At 35.4% G+C, this 21,807-nt stretch overlaps 3 protein-coding genes across 6 annotated transcripts in view; 2 read left to right on the forward strand and 1 right to left on the reverse strand.

The window, feature by feature from the left end:
* Positions 1-81: 81 nt before the first annotated feature.
* Positions 82-12,512, forward strand: LOC136779226 (ADAMTS-like protein 4). Of its 4 annotated transcripts, none has more exons than XM_066736697.1 (13): positions 82-219; positions 1,272-1,573; positions 7,141-7,288; positions 9,330-9,496; positions 9,618-9,694; positions 9,771-9,892; positions 9,988-10,117; positions 10,255-10,489; positions 10,568-10,774; positions 11,143-11,304; positions 11,540-11,716; positions 11,796-11,994; positions 12,086-12,512. In XM_066736697.1, exons 2-13 carry the CDS (start codon positions 1,532-1,534, stop codon positions 12,205-12,207), a joined length of 1,788 nt encoding a protein of 595 aa, XP_066592794.1. In that variant the 5' UTR covers positions 82-219; positions 1,272-1,531; the 3' UTR covers positions 12,208-12,512. The 4 variants fall into 4 exon arrangements, with proteins under 4 accessions (XP_066592794.1, XP_066592795.1, XP_066592796.1 ...); XM_066736698.1 differs by having other exon boundaries at positions 82-159; XM_066736699.1 differs by having other exon boundaries at positions 89-219; positions 1,298-1,573.
* Positions 12,513-12,646: 134 nt separating this feature from the next.
* LOC136779227 (tetraspanin-1-like) lies at positions 12,647-14,042 on the forward strand. Its single transcript, XM_066736702.1, has 6 exons — positions 12,647-12,913; positions 12,980-13,162; positions 13,264-13,434; positions 13,497-13,586; positions 13,691-13,813; positions 13,927-14,042. Exons 1-6 carry the CDS (start codon positions 12,713-12,715, stop codon positions 13,993-13,995), a joined length of 837 nt encoding a protein of 278 aa, XP_066592799.1. The 5' UTR covers positions 12,647-12,712; the 3' UTR covers positions 13,996-14,042.
* A 7-nt stretch (positions 14,043-14,049) lies between these two features.
* The window catches only part of Ten-a (tenascin accessory), a 338,450-nt gene continuing 330,692 nt past the window's right edge, over positions 14,050-21,807 (reverse strand). Inside the window, exons 25-27 of the mRNA XM_066736696.1 lie at positions 19,719-21,709; positions 19,284-19,467; positions 14,050-19,203 (exon numbers count right to left, since the gene is read on the reverse strand). Coding sequence (XP_066592793.1) covers positions 18,242-19,203; positions 19,284-19,467; positions 19,719-21,709 — 3,137 coding nt within the window. The 3' untranslated portion in view covers positions 14,050-18,241. The remainder of the gene's footprint in view (positions 19,204-19,283; positions 19,468-19,718; positions 21,710-21,807) is intronic.

Consider the following 21,807-nt stretch of genomic DNA (forward strand, 5'->3'; position numbering starts at 1 on the left):
CCTATATGCATAGTTTGGGATTGCAGTCTGTCGCGCGTGTATAAAGTCAGCGATTCACCAGAGCAAACTGTCAGTTTAAAACGAGACTTCGGTGAAACACGATGAGACTAGCACTCTACATTGTTCATCTCTCGATTTTCCTTTCGATCTAAATGAAATGTAATAGTGAAACAATAGTGAAAATCAAAATTTTTCGAGTGTCTAACAATTTTCAAAAATGTATAACTTTTACATTTAGAGATTTGCAGCATCGTTTTAAACTTTTCATTGAAGCATAAATTTAAGAAAACCTATCTGGGGAAGAGATAATGAAACAGTGGCGCTTTTATCTAATTAGTGCAATCCATAAAATCAATTTCTATGAATATGCAGGAAATCTTGTTTATGTTATAACCTTTAAAAATATGATTACTTAAAATTGTCAATAGGAGAATACAAGATTTATTCTCAATTTTAATTTAATACGATGTACGCTAATTATTCATCGTGTCATAATAAATTACAAAGTATCATCTGTGATGCGCATTTATTTGGTTAATTTATATACTAGCCAGAAAATTAATGCAATCTTGAAAGCGCTTAATCAACCGAAAAAAATTTACTTCTGCCTAAAATCATTCTCTTTGATGTGTTCTATTTTCTATCTCATTCATTAACCTTTGAACAGCCCTGTTGACTATCTAAGAATATTTTCGTACATCAAAATTCATGGCATACAGGAGCTCTGTGCTTTTTATCTGAATAATTATTTCTTAGAGAGATAAAAAATATATGTGGCAAAACATTTTGCACCAATAAATCTCAGAATGAAGGTTGCTGTTTTATCCAAATTTTCTATTGAGTCGTATTTTTATCTTCCATTTTGATCCATCAGTGATACGAGGTGCATAAGAAATTTCTTAAAAAAAAAAAGAAAAAAACTAGAAAGAAATGGGGACGTGTTTTAAAAATAGTGAACCAATCCAGCGACTCGTGCTGCAAAGACATTAAATATTAAGCAGCCATCGTAAATTTTCATTCTTGATTCTAACTTCACAGACAAGTAACAATGATTGAAATCTGTAGTTCATAAAACGTGTTTAGTTTCTAAATATTCGGCATGTTTCACTCGTCTAGGTACAAATATGTCATAGTCGTAGTTTATTCTGATCTGTGTTTATGACGATACTGCAAATTTATATCCAGTTCTTCTTACTTCCCTTACGACACGATGTTCTATTTAATCTTACTTTATACTAACGACGATATTCAATTTAATCCAATTACTATAGCCTCGATGCGTGAAATCCTGTTACAGCGTATATTAGAATTAAGTGCAAAACTACTTTGACTATTAAATGAATTGAATTATGAAAATAATATTTGGAAAAATTGTTTTGCACGTTTCCACGTGTTTGTGTGAATTACGTATAACAAACCTGTTGCTGCAATGCCCTGTACAAAACGTATGAAGGATAATACTCGAAAAGTCGAAGGACAAAGTTTGCTAATCATGTGTAACCATTAAATCTACAAGGAGATATTTATCAAAATGTTTCAAAGCATTCAACGCACCGTGCTACTTGCACTCCTGGTAAGTCTTACGCTTTTATATTTCAACCACAGTTTTTAATAATCTTTTTACATAACCCTTATCTTGCTTCATACTGAGTTTAAAACGCTTTCATGCATAATATAAATTTAGCAAGATATTTAACACTGATAGTAGTAAGTCAAATATAGGGCGATAAAAACTGATAAAAACACCGTGTGACTTTAAAAAAGCTACAAAAAAATCAGAGTAAAACATCTTAATATGTTAATTAATTAATTTAAATAAACTTACTCATATAATCAGTTACATGTCAAATATTTAACTATTATCTACACGATATAGTAATGAGTGTAGATGAACAAATTTAAACATAAATACATTACATATGTTATATAATTGTAAATTTGTAGAAAAATACAGTACGTAATAGTAAAAATAAATAAATCAAGGTATAATGACAGTTTGGAGTGTTATTGGTTTTCTTAATGAACGCTGCATAACCATAAAAAACTAAAATTATTACCCATCATCGATATTGCACATTTACAACAATGAATTATCGTAATATTTGAAGTACATGAATAGTACAAGATTTGTATGTGTATACCCATACGAATATAAATAATAGTAATTATTCTATAGAATTCTTACAATCTACAAGTACGATTGTTGTGTGCTTTAATCGTTATCTTCAATCCGCATACCTACACGTAGGCTATATACATACCAGTTATGCATATATTCATTAATTTTCTTAATTGCAACATCATTTCAAATAGGAAAATTATTTTTAATACACATAATAAGTATATTGTTTATCAATAAATGTTAATAATAAATGTATTCGGAAATATTTGTTTTGATACTAATAAAAGTCATTGTGACAAAGTAATTTTTTAATTAATTTCCAAAGTTTGTTATATGGATTATATATTTGGAGTTAAACTAAGCAATTTGTGACTATAGCAAATATAATTTTTCAAACCTTATGTACAAATTAGTAATGATAAAATTTTATTTTATACTGATTAATAGTTCCGTCTTTCTAACGAGTTAATGGAATAAAAATGTTTATAGTGGCATCCCAAGGTAGGGAAGAATTAAATGTTGTAATGTAAATTTTTTCACGTTCGTGTCACATAAATTTAATAGTATTTATTATGCGTAGTATTCGTTTATATATGGAAGCTAGTTTCTAAAACGTAAAAACGTAAGAAAGCATAATTAAGATTTATGTTAGTACTTTATAATAAAATCATTATAATATCTTACTGTAGTGATAAAACCGGCATATCAATATTACTCATGTGTCATTAACGACTTAATGATGTGTACCCAATATCAACATAATTGCTATGTTGCTGTTGCTCGGTAATGCCTATTTACGTGTACGTGTATAACATTCATCAAATCGTTGCATATAAAATAACTTTGGATCGAAATATATTTTTTAAATCCAGATACACAGTGTGACCTCTCAGTAGTATCGCATAATGACACGAGCATATAGTAATTCAAAAACTATTTCAAAAACGGCGTTGAAATGTTCAAAGCTAGCAAATTATTAGGAGGCCTCGCTGTGTGTAAATAATAAACTAAAATATCAAACAAAGTGAAACACGCGCGCGCGATTACTAATTACGTATTTTACTTCAAATCTTACCTTTTCTCTCTCTAATTTTACACAAATTATTTGATCGTTTCCAACTTTTTAAATGCTGGTGTCAATTTGGCCAAGTTGAAGTGTGAAGACTTTTGACGCTAATATTTCAACAATTAATGATAAATACAGGGTTTTACCCAGATAAGAATTTAAAAATATTTTTAATACATTTTACTGCCTTCAAGTGTTACTGTAAGTATTGCACGTGTGTAAGAAAAACTGTAATATAATTTATTTTCTTAGAGACGATTATTACAATATTATCATATTTCTAATATTTAACCATTTTTATTAATTTATGTAAATTTTTAAATAAAAAAAATAAACAAAGATCAAACCGTACTGCCTTTGAAGTGATATGAAAAATTTCACTTTTTAAAATACTGCAATACCTATGGTAATAATCATGATTGAGATACGAGGCTAAACGAATAACTTACTAAAAGTAGAATGTTAAACAGTATTTACATATAGTTTTCATAACTGATTTCTATAGAATGAAAAGCCAGGCATATTGCCAAAGAACAATGTTTATGTAATAAATGTCTTGGCAAAAACTTCCAGCCTGTTTCGCGTATGCAGAGAGTTCACTTTAGGTCTGAAGAATCTCTCCAGGAAATTCCATATTGCGTAGATCACACATTCCTTTGGTTAAATGTTACCAGTAATGCTTGGTGTAGTATTATTAGATCGAGTGGTATAGTATCAAACAAAAAATTAGTAGCACCCACTACTTTTGCTCTAGAGACGTCACATTAAATCTACTGGGATTAAACAAAGCTCCTTCTAACCTTATTTTTTTGAAACTCGTTTGCTCAGGCTATTACGACGTTAGGAAACTGTAAATCTTATTTCGAATCGATCCTTCTTTAATCAAGTAAAATATGTTTTTTACAGGGAATCCAAGGTCTGCTAAGTTAAATAATTTATTTTCATAGTTGAACTTGATAATGAAAAAGTTTGTTGTCCATACATCAGAATATAATATGTGGTTAGTAAATATAGGAACGGCAGTAAAGATATTCTTGTACCGTCATAAGCTGTAGTTAATAATATTTTTGTTAGCTACTAGCAGCTACGAGTCTACTATGAATGATTGAAGGATGTCGAGATTCTTGGCGAAAATACATGATTCCCCGCTGCAGTAATGTTGCTTCTCGTGGAAATCTATCATTTTGTTATAATTTCTTTATTTTGTAACATGAGTATATTATGCAGCTCCTTTCTGATTATAATAATTTTTCAACTATTTATAAACAGGTTGACCCACTAATTCGTTAATCAGTATTCAGCCTTATTCCTGATGTTACTTATTTTAATATAAGCAGCTTGCTTAAATAACACGAGTGCTATAATAGTGGTACTCGAGTGGACTTTTGAATACCTGACCTTCGACGCTCGTATTAATATTTCATCGGTTCTCGTTGACAAATTATTCGATATTATTCAAGCAATGCTTGAATGGAAACGTTTAAAAACGGAAATTGCATATGACAAGTACTATTATTGTTAATTTAATTGCAAAGAGTTGTAATCGTAAGATAATAAAAATACATTATAAACATATGTAATGTATTTGAGATATTGCATATACGCAAATCTGTCCTTAATGACACGTTCTTTGTTCGCTATACAAATCGATTTATGAATGCACTCATACTATATTCAAATAATCCGTATCAAGCAACCCCCTGCATAACTTGAGTTGACACAAATCTCCCACCAATCAAACGCTGATAAATAAAAAAAAGCAACGTATGCAAAATTTAACTTTCCCTCTCAATGGACAATTTTTTTCTTCATTAGCATTTTTAAAAAAATGTCCAATCAATTTAATGTTTTTACAGATCACTTACAACTTACTGTCGATATAATTACCAAAGTAGGCGTAATAATTGAATAATGAAAAACAATATATTCGTAGTATGATACCTTCATAAACGCGATTCGTTACGTTTAGAAAGTCACAGTTCGCAATTATTTCTGATAAAGTGTACTTGCTAAAACGATCCCTTTCCAAACGATAGAATTAATTACCATGTCTTATATACATATAGATAAAAGTAATGAGGCTTTAAATTATATTCTATGGTTTAGCTGGGTGATTTCAACGTATATACATATATACACATACAGATAGCTATACTCACTATATTATGCAATAGCAGCAACGTGCTTTAGACTCTAATTATTCGTTTCGATATTGTATAATTAGAATCAGCGTTTGATTAGATATTTGATTGGCTTTCGCAAACGGGTGCAATATCTGTTTGGTTGATCAGAGTTAGCGAGTGATTTGTGTGATTTAATGAAATAGGCTTGTGTGCTTTATTTACTGTAGGAGCGTGCGGTAACGCGAAGAATTGAGAGCCGCTTAGTTGGTTATAATAGTAATCTGTGCAAAGCTGGCTCATAAATATGAGATGAGTGCGGGAAAAAGGCCGATACGCTCGGACAGCACGCGCGACGCACGGATAACTATTTCTGGCTAGCCTCCTGTTTTGTAAACTTCTGCTGGTTTACCGTGTGTAGTCTGTACCAGTCTGTATAGCGCGTACTAGCGCTCTAAGAGCGCATCGTGCCATCTCGTGCGTCGTTCGTCCGGGATTCTAACTAGACGCGCACCCACCATTAGCTCTAACAGAGAGAGCGCGCGTGCCTCCTGTCTCCTATCTGTCCGCATTTTCAATGCGATCTCAATTTCCGGTGCACTTAAACTGCCCAAAGCGCAGTAACTTTGTACTTGGTCAGATGCGTAGCAGCTTGTTGCGAAAACGCCTCTTACAGTTTTGAACCTCTTAAAGAGCCTACTCGATTTGTTCTGTACTATTCCTTGTAACGTAAATGTAAATAAAACTCGCCTCTTGAAAGTCTGATAATTTTTAAGAAGAGTGGAAATAAGAGAGAAAAGTATAGTGATAAATATTTAATTGTTTATTTGGAGATAATTGAAAGATAAGAGAAAATATGCAAAGTGTAATTTTATACGAGGACGTTGACTCTTTGCTTGGGGCATTCGGTATATTATTTAATAATTTTTTTTAAAGAAACGACTCGTATTTTGGGAAAGTCTTTTTTTTATTTGCAATTTTCCTTTGATGGTAAACGAGTAAAATTTAAACTACTGGATTTTCCAGTGTGTATGAAATTCGTTTTCGAGATTTAACGATCTCGGTATTCAGTCTGGTTAGGTGAAACTTACAGACTTACATTTTTTGTAAAATATCAGAAAGAATTCAATGATGTATGTATGTATGCAAATGTATTCAAGATTTTGGTGGTTTTAGAAATAAGATGCAGGAAACTTTGCAAGTTTGTCAAAGCAATGAATACGAGTTGGAGAAGATGATAATCTGATGGAAGGCTATTGAATTAATTTTTGCACATAGACGTAATATCCTATCTATTCACAGTAGCTGGTACAGAAATGAGACGAATGAAAGCTGCGGTCTAAATTCTCTGCTAGCGTTTGCCAACTGCAATTCATAATCGAGAAAATTAATGTTGCGATTGAAAGCTGTAATGACAGATTTTATTACATGCTATCTAACGTGTTGTCTCTTGCTAACACCAATTTAACGCACGGTTGATTCTTACAGATTTGTGCGATGAAAACAATGAAAACAATGCTCTTTGACCAACTTCAATGTTTTATCATTATTTTATTCCTTTTATTTGTTGGAAACCATACAAAATATTTTTTTTTATAATTTACATTCAAATTATCAGCCTTTCCCATCCGTTTGTGAAAAGCCACTGATCTTTATCAGTATACTGCTAATTGTTGCATAACAGTAGCAACGAAAAATCCACTACAGTATCATAGTATAATTTACAGTCCTTTCCAAAATTGGACGTACATGATGAAGAATATTAATAAATCTTTTGAAAGAAATATTTTTACATTTGATATAATGTGCTTGAATGAAAATTTTCATTATAGATTACTGTATGGGTGTGTCATAGCCATTTGATAGATGGAATTTTTACTGAACCAACATTAAAGCCAGGTTACAATTTGGTTGCAAGTGTTCCTGCAGGCGCGTCTGCCTTGAACGTGACGGAACTACGACACACCCAAAATTATCTAGGTAAGATATATTAAAGTATAAACTCTCTCCACGTACGTATTCTACAGATTTATAGTCGGACTAGTGAAACAAAGTTATTTCCTTTAAATTTAACCGAATTTTAATTTAATCATCCATGTGTAGAGACATTAAAGAGCTACATAACTCTGCATTATTATCACTAGTTCAATAAAAAATTTTAATGCTCTATTATAGCTTCATGAACTTAAGGAAAGTGTTGCATTAAAATTTAAAAGTCAATGCTATATTAAAATGACTATTAAAGTGAAAAATTAACGAAAAAGTTAAAGCTATTATTTTTATAGTTTCCTCTTGTTTAAGTGCTTCGGTAATCTTGCAAAATAGTAAGTGCTTCGTAATTCTGAAAACGGTAAAGAACCATCTGCATTAATTGAAGTGACTTCTTAAGATAAAACCGAAGTAGGAGGCATGGTTTACTATCTGCATATATATGTTTGAATTAATTGTATTGAAGCTTTTACTCTTGCCGACTTTTAATGGTCCATATATTTCGTTGAGTACCGTGAAATATAATTGTAATTGGCACCAACACGAACACAACGATTATGAGATCATAGTTTTCCGAATAGCCCCGATATTAAAAATCAATCCTTGTATCCTCTGCTTTTTTCTCTAACTAATCTACGTATATTTTCACTGAGATCTGTTTATCCTTGCAAAGAAATCATGCGTATATAAAATGATATGTCAAATTTCAAGTGAAACTAAAGTAAGATAATTAATAGTTTGTAATATCAGTTTTTAAATCCAGACTACCAATATATCAGACAGTTTTACTAATGATATTTGAGTTATATTTTAACTTGATTGGATTTTTCAAGACTACCACCTAGCAAATTAGCAATTGATCTCTTTTACGCCTTATTAAACCAGTGGTAATTATGCAGAGCAGCAATGAGCAGCAATGGCGTTTAAATAAATCAGTCAGTAATTAGCGCCGACTATCAACAATAAGAAGTTGATCATGCGTATCGCAATCTGGCTGCTTATATCCGCTTAGAAAGTCCACAACAGTTTCGCTATTTCAGTTATAAGCTGGAATCATGTGGGAACATTAACGCAGATGTAGTTATTTTCACTCTATTTTTAGATTCAAATAGCAACAGTAATGATATAAAAAAACATAATTATTTAACAAATATACTCAATTTTATATTCATTAATACGAACATAAAATGGTTTTCTAATCTTGTTAAAGATTGAGAAAGTATCAATCGAATTGCAAATGTTTCGATCTTTTATAGTTTCACTCATAATAGTTTTAGATACTGAGGTATGGATGTTTAACTAGATTTAAAGCTGTGGAAATATTTTCTTAGTGCAATATAAGTATGTAAATTTCTATATAAAGATGAGAATAAATATATATTCTATGCATTATGGCTGATCAATTATTGTTAACCCAGATAGTTATATTCGTTCGTAATTTTAATTAAAGTGTAGTTATTGAAGCAATATTCATAATCAGGTTAATTGTTATGATTATGATAACATCGATTTTATCAACGAATTACGAAAAGTTATCCAATAAACATTATGTGTGTGAATTAATATTATAAAATAATTTTTATTCATTTTCCAATTGTTTCCATTCAGAAAATTTATTTCATTCGGTGCTAAACAACACTTATCTTTTGACTCGAGTTTCAACTGCTTGTATACAAAATTTTATGAAAATCAGTTAATCACATTCACGATCTTTCCTTACCAATAAAGCCATCAGTTTAGTACACTATTTATCGGTCGATACAGTTTATCTTCATGACACGTTAGATATCGCGATATTCATGCATCGCTGGTATAATAAGCGTGCCATTTACTTTTCAACGGATACGTGAGTAATAGAAACATAAGCTTTTACACATGGACTAATAAAACTTGTTTATAAAGTCCCTTTATAATGTATGAATTCCAGACGTACGATAATATTATGTAGTAATTAAGCTAAAGAAACCAAAGATATTATAAAATGATTTCATTTGCCTATATCAGTTTGTACTAAATTTTTTTTTATTGACAGCTATCAGGCTACAAAATGGTACTTATTTACTGAATGGCAATTACAACATCAATTGGTCTGGAGAGTATAAAGCAGTTGGGACAACCTTCTTATATTTTCGACAAAACTCTCAAAATTTGGAAAGTTTCTCTGCGATTGGTCCTTTGCTTGAGCCAATAGACGTCATGGTAAGTAATGTGAGATGCAAAAATAGCAAATTTATAAGCATACGGGGCTATACAGCGTTTCCTCGTCAATAATAGGTATTGCATGAATTACTACTGTCATTAATCATTGTTATTTTAAAAGGTACTGTATCAAGAACCAAATCCTGGAATAGTTTATCGTTATTACATAACATCTAAAAATATTGAACCGTCCAAAACGTAAGAAGAATTATTTATATATAGTTATGCTGTGCCACGAATCAATGGTAGCCTTGATAATGTTTGATTCTTATAGCTCGAATAGCACTTTTATCAATGAAGCAACATCACTGCCACATTTACTGAGAAGATCGAAGAAAAGAAAATTTGCTTGGAAATCAAATGGTTATACAGAATGTAGTAAATCTTGTGGTGGAGGTAATTTATTTCATATGAATGAATGGGACATAAGCCCTGGCAAAGATAGAATCAACCTTCTTTTCAAATTAAGAGTGTTGAAAACTGTTTTTAAGGAATTCAAAGGATGAAGTACATTTGTGTTCGAGAGCACACTCAAGCTCACGTACCGGACAAAAGGTGCCATTCTATGGAAGCTCCAAGGGAAGGAAGACTCTGGTGCAATACAAAACCATGTCCACCAATGTAAGATAACATTAATTAGATTAAAAAAAGAAAAGAATGGACATATTTTCTGTCCTTAGACACAGTAGAATGAATGAAGTTTGTGAATGCTTAATATTATTAAATTTATTAAAATTTAAAAATGTAAATTTTATCAGATGGAGAACTGGAGATTGGAGCGAGTGTTCGGTGACTTGTGACTCTGGAATACGTACGAGGGAAGTGGAGTGTGTTCAAGAAATAAGATCAACATTAACAATGAGGGTCTCCGAAGGTGCTTGCTTGGAAGAAAAGCCTGTTGCCACAGAAGTTTGCAGCTCGACGCTTTGTAATGATGTGATAATATCGGAACAACAATTATCTCGTCAATGGAGCGTGGGCAATTGGTCGCAGGTATACATATTATTTATACGCGCAGCTTTAAATTTGAATAATCCTACTTAAGTAAGAATATCATGACATTTCAAACAGTGCTCTACAACCTGTGGTACGGGTATAAAATCGAGAGTCGTAACTTGTTCTTCGTTAGAAAATTCTTGCGACACAATGATCAAGCCCCCTTCGAAAGAATCGTGCGATTTGGGTTCTTGCACTGATGAAGCAGTGCTAGCCAATTATACTTCGATAACGTCGAATCTTCAAAAAGCTCAGTGGCTTTACACCGAATGGTCCGACAAGGTAATAATTTATTATATACAAAAATATAAATTTTAACAGTTTTAACACGTTGAGGAGATTGTAAGAAGTTAAATATTAATACGAACAAAATAAAAAATTTATTAATTAAAGAATGAACAATAAAAAAATTTGCAAACTGTAATAGGTAAAATTTTGTACATGAGGAACTGTGTGTCTAGCATGTTAGGAATTTTTTTTAAATGTTTCTGACATCATATGATCACTTAGAACAATATTTTCTGCAAATATAGTCGTATATCCTAGAGAGAAGTCACGTCAAATTATTTATTGTCATCAACGTGTTAAATAAATCAAAATACTGTTATTCAGGGGAAAACATTAAACGTGATAAAATTATTTTAATGTAGTGTTCAGCCGAGTGTGGGGTAGGCATGCAAGCTCGACAAGTATTTTGCGAACAAAGTCCAGATAAAGAGTTCTGCGACAATGCTTCTCGTCCTGAAACTACCAGATCTTGTTCTAGCAATAGAACATGTAGTGGCCAATGGTTCTTAGGTCCATGGAGCGAGGTATGTTATGGTGCCTACAGACGACACGATCAACATTTGTTAAAGAATATTATTGCTACCAACATTGGCAAAATGAGTCTTGTTGATGATACACTACTTAACAATCACACAATTACCAAAAATGCATTCAAAACGTTGGTGAAAGTTGTTTTTATGTACCTTAAATGAACTTAGTTATAAAATGACATAAATCATTAAATATAATTATTAATCATTGGTCCCTTGGTTGAAACAGTGTTCACCAGCATGTGGTACAGGAGAACAGATTAGAGAAGTTGTATGTGTAACTACTCTTCATGGTAGTCTGCGTGTTGTACTTGACATGAATTGTCCTGCCAACAAGCCTGATACGAGGAGAAACTGTACAGGACCAACTTGCACCTCTCACTGGTTTATGTCTGATTGGACAGAGGTTCTAATTTTTGTTTATTTTAAGAAATTTGTTTTTTCTTCTAGATATTTTTATATTTAGTAAACTATGGTTGTTATAGTGCTCACGCACGTGCGGTAAAGGTGTACAGAAGCGAGAAGTCAAGTGTTTGAATTCTGAAGGACGATTGCCTGAGAATCATGAAGTTCACTGCCAAGCTAATGATCGTCCAGAGTCACGGAGATACTGTAACGAATTTCCCTGTAAACACGATAATCAAGGACCAGCAATGATTCAGAACGATCCTGAAATTTTCAATGGTAAACTGCGTGAATTTATTGTATGGACTTGTTATTGATATTCATGAGTGCAGCAATGATATATTTATTCTTCTTTTAATCCATTCATCAGGACCAGAAGGAAACTCTCACTGCAAGGACACCATATCCAATTGCCATTTAGTTATACAAGCTCGCCTTTGTACTTACCCGTATTATCAAAAATCCTGTTGTGCATCATGTTATACAAAATGAAAAAGAGATTCTCATGTTATAAAATGGAAAATCTCTCTGTAGAAGACTAGCAATATTTTAAGAAGATTTATACTTTCGCTTTTTTATTGTAGACGAAATAATTAATCAGAGAATTCTTGTATGTATACATAATTGCTGTATCGACTAATTATAATTTATTTTTGCATTTTGAACTAATGCAATATTACAATTAACATCAGATTAATATCCCACGAGGAAACTCCTCTTTATGCCTCTCAAACGAATTATTCTATAATATTCAAATGTTAATTAATATACAATATATATGTATGTGTAAATATGAAGTGTGATGGACGTGTTACAAACAAGAGAAGAATGAAAAAAATAAAAAGAGTACTCACACAAAAACGTCAAAATATAGACACGTGTAGTATTCGTAGTACTTATGATTCTTATGAGAAAGTGGTTATTTATGAATGTTTTTTAAAGAGTTTTAAGTAAAAATGTAAATGCACCTTTTAATAGAAAGAATTTCAATAAAACGATGCATCGTCGTCGCTACGAAAATGATCGTGACATAGAAACAGAAACTGAGACTTTTGATGAAAATTTTACAATTACGGATGACAGTACGGACTCAGCAGAGTCTCATTATTTTAACATCGGTTGTTTGAGTTGCTCTTCCGATTGCTTCCCAAGAAAGTGTTTGAAATGTTCGTTTTACGTAATCAATGGCGTTATATTCGTGAGTGTTGCTTTTATATATTAGTTTGTTTAAAATAAATTCTGATATTAAAGCTTGGTGTTGAAGTTTGCAGGTACAGCAGCTTTTATCACGTCGATATGGATGTTATCAGATAGAATATTAATGTCCAGGCTTCTCGCACAACGCTTGTTCGTTACAATTTTGATGCTCCTAGGATCAGCCGGTGCATCGTTAGGTTTGATTGGCATAATAGGGCTTTCGAGGAGGAAAAGGAAGGTTTTAGTTTTTGTAAGCATAGAAGGCTTAGGATTTTGATAAATTTACTATACATACATGTACATATATATAGTAGAAAAAAAGGATTATAATAAGATTTTTATCAATCGTAGTACGTATATTATCTGTCGCTGTTGCTAATCGTCATTTTTGTATGTGCCGTCATCAGCTATTATTTATTTAAACAAATTGTAAGAAAACTTTACGGTAACATGATTACAACCATAGAGAATTATCGATCTGCAGACTGGGCCCGAGAAGCTTGGGACAGTACTCATAGATATGTATGAATTTGTTTAACGTATTAAGGTAGAGGGCATAGTTTAAAAAAATTAGATCTTTTCAGTTGAGATGCTGTGGATTAAAATCTTACGATGATTGGGAACAATTTAACGTGTCAATACCCCAAAGCTGTTGTTCCATATCTTTAACTAAGGTATACTTTATGTAGATGTTTAACTGCGATCTTACGATACCATTCTGATCTATGCACTGTAAAAAAAAAAAAATAATTATTTTTGTTAATTTCCATAAAATTAGTGTCCACATGATGTATCAGCTGATGAAGCCTATCAATCAGGATGCCTAAAGCAGGCAATTCTATTTTTAACGTCGAACATTCAAACTGTTGCATTGTCAACTTTACTCATTTCTTTTTGCTTAGTAAGTAAAAGCACTCTTAAATATTTCTTACCTTGAAAGTCTTACTCCTTCATTCTACTCTCTCCAGCTTGTCCATTGCACTCTATAACCGAACCTCCCTTTACACTTTTCAGCTTTTCAGTTTACTCATTGCTCATGGATTAATAAGAAAGTTGAAAGCAGCTCATTCCACTTCGGATTAAATTGCGTGAGGTTGAAGGATACTGCGTGATTCAAAATTGAATGAAAAGTCAGACTAAACTTTTCTCATTTTTATTATCATATATAGATCATATATTTTCTGAAAACACTTAATATATTGTACTTAAGATAGTAATATTGTAAGTTATTGGACATATTGGTTGGGTTTCGACACTGTCGTAGCACAGTGCTTGATAATGGCGTTTTTCTTTGTTCTCCTTATTTATTCTTCATTACCGATCAATTCAAATTTCAACGAGAGGGAAAAATACATTTATACAAATTATATTAGCTGACAATTATTCGCTCTCTGTCTCGTCTGAGGCTAAGGGAAATTGAATCATAATAAAAATCTGATTAGACAATATTTTCTTCAAAGACTTCTGTATTCTGTGTTTGTTTTTTATTAGGTATATACTAATATATCGTTACGGAAATATCAATAGCTTTTAACCCTTCTTTAATGTTCATACCCTTTCTTTACGGGCTGTATTAATTGGAACAATTTCTGTATAATATTTTCACGAGAGCAATCGCGACCGTTGATCGCTTGTGTATATAGTGTAAATTTTGTCTTGCATATCCATTTTTATTATTTCCACGTAATCGCGTCCTCTTCTTTTGCGTCGCATACGAAATGATAAGATAATTGTATAAGGGTGAGAATATTACAGCTTCATAAATATAAGGGACAGGGCTGGGGGCGCAGTTCAGGCAGGTTCCATCCAATGACAGATATATTATATCATAGCAAACATCGTGTGACTATTTACAATAAATACAGTCGTTTAAATCATATAAATAAAATATATCGTATCGTTAGTTTTAAGTTTACAGCAACACGTGACAGTAAACAATTAGATTAGCAGCAAAGTAGCATAATCTATCTAGGGCAGTGGTCGTAGTAGCTAAAGCGTGGCTGACTTGTGCTTTTTTCGCTCGCAAAAGGTCCCATTCGCTCTCTTCGTTTTTTCTTCTCACATTTAAACGTAAGCGCAGAGTGCGCAGGCACGCACAATAATTTTTACTCCCTCTCTTTCTTTTTCTATCATACACACACACATACACACTTATATATCTCTCTTTCTCTCTTACAATTCTTTGTTCGCTCGGGTGAACTTTGCCCTGCGTGGACCGACGGATCTCTCTAGCTATCTGGGCCACCCTATGTGCCTAAATTCAAGTATATATATATATATCATATATCATATATAGTTCATTTCTTCCACCTGCACTCTAGTTGATAATTACCGTAAATATCACGCCAGTTCTCTTTTTCACTCGTATCGAGAAAACGGACGAACGAAATTTTGCGAAATGAGATGAAACTTCACGGAAGTTATATAGAGCGAATTGAATTCTTAGTAAATTTATCTTTAACATTAACTTTGAAATGGTATAGGGTCGTGGTAGACCCACGCTCACTAGTCTTCCTCATCTACGGACTCAGCGAATTGGCTTGCATATAATTTGACACTTGATATTTAAAAATAGTCGATTCTTTGAACGCCATTGCCGATCCAATGGTAATAGAGAAGACGATCGAGGGTGGAGAGTGTCTGGATCTCGACAAATCGAGCCTACTCTTTACTTTCGTCGTGAAAGCTTTCACTATATCAATCCTTTCGTCTTCCTTTTATTTTACGAATTATCGAAACAGCAAGCTACTGAACGGTTTCGAAATGTATAAATATATATATATAGAAACAATGGAAACAAGAGATTGCTCCGGATCAGCGAAGATTTATGGGAGTAGCATAGGCTGGATTTGTCACGTAGTTCCAGATACTCGATGTTCCGATCAAAAATACATTATTACGAAGCTGCCCTATGTGGTACGTATGTATATCTCTATTTTTACATTCATCATATAGTACTATATAATTTTACCTATCAAGACAATGACGACGTCTATATCAATCCGTTAGAGATGTCGTCGAAGCAGTCGCGAAATTATGGCGATATTATTAATAATGACGCTTTAAAAATGCAATCAAATCAACGGCTCGCGCGTGGGACGGATGGGAATAATAAAACTGCAGGCTTCTTTCAAACTGATGTTCATTGTTAAAAACTTTCTTTGCGTCGTCCTTTTATCGATATAGCATGACCGGAGAAAAATATTAGATTGAAGTGAGTGCTGCAAAACTTTTACTGCTTTTATTGGCTTGTTGACAATATCGCGAGATGAGAAAATGAAAAAATAGCGTATAGCGCTGGAAATGGGGAATGCTGGAAGATTTATAGCATTGTCTCGCATGCTTTAATTAGAAAAGTGTCTTCGATGTCGATTGACGTTGCGTTTTTTTTTTTTTATAATAATTGTCAATTGAAAAAGCGATTTTCATTGGGAATAATTTACAATAAACAATCGATACCGATGGGCGTTAATTTGGATATACGCTTATTAGTACTTTGTGGAGAAACATAGTTAGTTTTTATTTTATCCATATCCAGCAAGCACAAATATGTATATGTATACGTATTATTACCAATAATGTGTGTGGGTTTTATTTAACAACCATCGGTTCGCATGATCGACGCCACTTTGTTGTCTCCGTCGGTTGGGCTGGTGTCTTTGCGAACGAAACTCTCTGCTCACACGCTTTCCCTCTCTCATCCACACAAGCGTTTATTCTTATTCTCACTTTCTCTCTCTCTCTCACTCACATGTAAACACACTCTCTGTCTCTCTCCCTCTACCGCGAATCTTTCTACATCTCTTTCCTTTACTCTATGCACGCTCGAGATACGATATTCCCGAAGGGGATGGACGCTAGTGTGCTAGGGTACGAAACATTCATTGTTAAAAATACGTTTAGCAGCTTTGACTATCGTCTTGGATGTTCTTGTACGCTTGCTCTCTTAAACATTGCACCAATTCTCTCTGCCGGAGAAAGCACCACTATATAATACAAATTCGTCGTGTCCTTAATAAAGCTTAAATTTCCAATTAAACACCAGGGAGTACGAGTATACTCTGTTCTCTCTCTCTCTTACATCATACCATATCGCACCTTCTCTGGGCCATTCATTGTTGAGATAAACACGTTTGTCCGGTATCTACCGAGAGTCCACAATAAATGCACATAATTCACGTTATTTTCATCATTTTCCTCCTCGCTACCTAAGTACGACGTTAAAATATCGTTCTGCTTCGATTGGTTAGTAGTAGAAGTAGTAGTAGTAGTAATAGTAGTTAGTAGTAGTAGTAGTAGTAGAGTAGTAGGAGTAGTGTAGTAGTAGTAGTAATAGTAGACGCGTTACAATTCACGGATTTGCATCGTTCATAATCATTCGATCATGCCTACCTTAATAAACATTATACGTCAATGTAAAGCTATATATTGACTAGGTTCTCTCACTCGATCCGCCTCAACGACGAATGGCCGAATATTATCTCCTCCGCATTTTGTCGCACGTGCACGCGTCCTTCCTTCGCGCGTTCCTCCTATCACTCCCGTACCATCTATTTCCTCTCTCCATATCTTAATGATGTAATATATTTATATCTATATGTATGTATAATAACCTTACGTCGGCGCGCGGCTGATTTTTTTCTTACAATAATACACAATAATATCGTGACCGCCGCTTCGAGTTTTCCCATTTCTCTTTTAGGCATATTTACACGACGCAGGACCTGCCTAATCGCCCAATTTATACACATTAAGTCCGATAATAGCTCAATCTCCCGATCATCGAAACACTAAACAGTTTCGTGCTCGAGAATCGGTCCTTTGTTTTTTTTCCCGAATGAGTAGTCGAACGTCGGATGCAACAGGCTCTGGAAAATTGTCCGTCGTAATATTTAAGGCTTCAGCGAATCTGCCACTGACGGCTCGATCGCAAAAATCCATGGGCATCCATCGACCTACGTCGCGTACTTAAAATCTTTATAGACTACACTCTATCGCGTTATATCGTTAAATGTGTTTGGCATCTTTGAAATACACAAATAGACTTTGGTATAAAATTTTTTTGATAGTTTCAGTACATCTCTGTAGAATTTTCTTACGTTTATATATGTGTACGTGTATGTGTGTGTGTGTGCTCACGCGCACGTGTCATCGTCTCGCGTGCAGTCGTACACGCGTGTCGGTGTACGCGCTACGGCACACACTTAGCTCACTATTCAACGCAAAATTCGTTCTGTCACGCGCGTTTTATCACTGGAGAGTTTGCGATTACAGTCGGACGTTTTGTGAAGGTCGCGCTTGGAACGCATCGAGTGTGCTGGAGTCCGATCTAGCAGAACTTGTCGAGCCACCAGAGCTTGCAGGAGGGTACGCCTCTCCTCCTCCGTCTCTTCTTGTTGGATGGATCTACGGTCTTCTTCACGAATCTGATGTTGTAGGGGTCCTCGGCCAGCTCAGGATACAACTGAGCGTCGTGGACGTACTCGCCCTCGTAATTAGAGGCGAAACCAGATTTCTGTATCTCCTCCTGTTCAGGTACCATCCACTCTACCACTGTTGGAGTGTTAGCTTTCAATGCTTCCCTCTCTCTGTGCCAAGCTTTGCGAATCGCTGTAGCTTTCGCGTGATGCAGCAAACGCTGCTTCTCCTTCTCCGCTGTGGTACCGTAACGAAGGTTCACCACGTAGCTGGCACCATGGATCTTCACGTCTATCAGCGAGCTGCTGCCTCCACTGTTGTCGTTCTCGTGGAACGTCGTGTTCACTTGACCCCCGAGACGCTTTAATTGACCTCGATCCTCGCTCGCCCTCCAAGTCTCCTCCTTCACGAAGTAGAACGCGTCTTGTTGAGCATTGTGAACGACGAACGTGAACGGGAGGAAGTACGAGCGGTTGAACACTGAAGTGAAGACATCGCCGTAAATGGCATTTGCCGTTGGCACACTGGAAACCACTGCTTGGCCATCGTTCGTTCTTGATACGAGGATTCCTTTGCCAAAGGGAGGATCCGAAGCAGCACCGAGTCGTTTCGGTATCAATTCGCTGATGTCCTTCTTCAAGGCTGAACGTGGAGGAGCTGATAAGCTGGCTGCGTCTCCTGAGTGTCTTTGTGCCAAATGGGCCAGGAAACCTGACTGGACGCCCATATTTCTCGATCGACCGTTCTTGCCGAAAATCGATGTTCCTGGACTGAAAGCTCGTGGTACCAGCTCACTGGGAAGCTCTTCGGGGAATAATTGTGGGGCTAGACTTCTGAGGTCATAGCCTAAGTAATTCAGCCATTCGATGTGATCTGGAATAATTTATATCGAGGCTTTAATATGTAGCTGAGAATATTGTTGGTTTCGATGAGTTTTCAGAGTTTCGACTTACCTTTTGGTTGGTTGCGTCTGTCGTCGTGACGTGCGCCAATCGGATCATTCCCATTGAATCTGTAAAGGTGAAGCTGAGTCGGACGATCTAGCCTGTCAACAACGTTTTCCCATAATGGAGACATCCATTGTCCAATTAGAGGATCGTATACTTTTCCATTTGGCATGTGAACCAGTGACGTCACCTGTGGGAACATCACAATGTTTTAACTTTGTAAAGAAACAATGATAATCCTCAGTTGCAGATATTTGTTAGAGTAATTCATCATATTTATAGATAATTAAAATTTGGAAATTTTTATTAAATTGCATTAAGATGTAGAATTCAATTGTAAATAATGGACTAGCCTATAACGCACGTACTCTAACATCTTGATTCAACTATATTGCTAACTGAGAACCAATTGTATATTCTTTTTATTAGATTGATACAAACCTTGTCCAAAAGTCCACCACAGAAATCAACTGGCAAGTAGAGGTAGGGATTCGAGTCGTAAACAATGTGACCATAGGGAGACCTCATGATCTCCCTGATGCCCTCGCCATATTGGTTAAAGATCATAATAGGAGTACCACACTGATCAGTAGCTATGTAGTATTTGTGACGATAAATTTGTGCATAAATCAAGTGTCCTCGATCATCGTACACAAGTGACATGAGCTTGGCGTCCCGTGGATTGTAAATTTGACTCACTTCATGGGGTCGTTTCTGATTATTGTAGAAGAATTGGGTAACGTTACCATAATTGTCCTTTCTAGTGGCAAGTCTATCGAGATGATCATAGTAATATCGTATATCGAAACGTCCACGTTTAGTGGCTCGAACCAGTAGTCCTTTCGCATTGTAGCTGAATCTCTCCTCCCTTGCATTCTGAACAACCAAACCTCTGTTGTCGTATTTGTAAAGACCCTCACCGAATTTCACTATTCTGTCCATCGAGTTGTACTCCATGGGTATAGTGTTTCCTCGATATATCAAGGACAACATGTTACCATTCTCATCGTATTTGAAGCTCCACGGTTCTTGTGCCTCGACTCCGGTCAACTGACCATCCGGGTCCCACGTGTAATTCTTAATATTCGTGTACATATCGACGTTCACGTTACGAGTGTACGTCCTCGTCTGATTGATTCGTCCTCGAGAATCGTGGCTGAACTCCATCCTGAACACTTCCACCTGGTGTATCGTCACTGCCACCTGAGTCTCCAAATATCGATCATCGGTCGCCCTGAAGAAGGACGCTGTCCCATCGGAGACTGTAGTCTCATTCGGTTGCGGTCTGCTAATTTTGAATTGACCTATTTGATCCAGCATGCCAGTTCTCGAACTGTAAACCATACTATACGGTGGCAGAGTCTGTCCTCCGATTCTACCTTGGACACCGATCAGCCGGAAATTAGTGTCGTACTCGAAAGTAAACTTGGCATTGTTGAGACCAGTTTTAGCACCGAAGTCTATACGTTCCTCCATCAGTAACCCAGCACTGTACTGATAATCCCATTTGTATTCAACGTCTCTTTCCGAGTGCAACACTTCGGAAGGCAAACCACTTTCTGTGTATTTGATTTCAGTCTTGCCATCTCCGTGAACTACCTCAGCTAATTGACCAGACGTGTGATAACGGTAGACGATGCGGGCACCGTCACCAGGGAAGACAGTCTGTAGTAGATTACCGTCGTGACTGTAATGCTGCAAGTAAGCTCTGGCGCTTCCAGGTGGTGTGTAGGTGACCCGTAGAAAGCCCAACGATGCTTGACAAGAGAACGAATGCTTGGTCCCGGATGGTAGGATTATGTGCCTGAGGCCACCGTCGTTATCGTATTGCAGTGAAAAATGTCTATCGCTGGCGAGTGTAATTTTTGATAACATATTGAAGTCGTTGTAGGTATATCGCTTGGTACCGTCTTGGCTATTGGTGATTTTCGCCAGTTGCCCGTGTCTGTCGTAGCCGTAGGATTCATCGGAAGCTCCCCATTTCCATTTCTCAATGCGATTGAATCGATCGTAGGATATATTCAGACTGTGACCCTGTATGTGTGGCTGCCACGTTAGCGGTAATCCAGCCGAGTCGAAAGACACCGTTAAAAGGGCAACTCGGTTCTTGTCGTAAAACGTCTCTCGTCTGAACGCTTGTTCGAATTCCACACCTATCACTCTCGAGTCGTTTACCCAGATCTCTCGATTCAGAGTTTGCTGAATGTGACTCACATCACCGACGAGACTGTAAGTCGTCGTCATTGTATTTGTTAATTCGCCGAGTGACGTCACTTGGTAACTCCACATTGGTAGCATTTCAGCTTCTACGGGTAGGGCTGCCTCTAACAGTGGATGCTTGGTCATAGCTGCACTCAGGACTTTTTCGCCACCAGGTAGATAAAGTTCTAGGCTGCTATTGGTGAACGCGACTGCCTTCATTTCCTTGGAATCTGCAAAATTTAAGAGTCGTTTATAATTTAGAAATTCTTCCTAACAATGGTAATTTAACCATTCTCTTCTTCGTTACTATTAAAAGTACTATTACTTA

This window comes from Prorops nasuta, unplaced genomic scaffold, assembly GCF_024137725.1.
Source record: "Prorops nasuta isolate Cenicafe-Biocafe unplaced genomic scaffold, Cenicafe_Pnas_1.2 PNAS00015, whole genome shotgun sequence".
Taxonomy (NCBI): domain Eukaryota; kingdom Metazoa; phylum Arthropoda; class Insecta; order Hymenoptera; family Bethylidae; genus Prorops; species Prorops nasuta.

Excerpts from the sequence above, each read along its gene's own strand:
- LOC136779227 (XM_066736702.1), top strand. The coding sequence starts at position 12,713 with ATGCATCGTCGTCGCTACGAAAATGATCGTGACATAGAAACAGAAACT. Across the intron at positions 13,163-13,263 it reads AAAGGAAGGTTTTAGTTTTT|TACGTATATTATCTGTCGCT; the intron begins GTAAGCATAGAA and ends TATCAATCGTAG. Across the intron at positions 13,814-13,926 it reads TACTCATTTCTTTTTGCTTA|CTTTTCAGTTTACTCATTGC; the intron begins GTAAGTAAAAGC and ends TACACTTTTCAG.
- LOC136779226 (XM_066736697.1), top strand. The coding sequence starts at position 1,532 with ATGTTTCAAAGCATTCAACGCACCGTGCTACTTGCACTCCTG. Across the intron at positions 9,497-9,617 it reads TTGAGCCAATAGACGTCATG|GTACTGTATCAAGAACCAAA; the intron begins GTAAGTAATGTG and ends TTATTTTAAAAG. Across the intron at positions 11,305-11,539 it reads TCTTAGGTCCATGGAGCGAG|TGTTCACCAGCATGTGGTAC; the intron begins GTATGTTATGGT and ends TGGTTGAAACAG.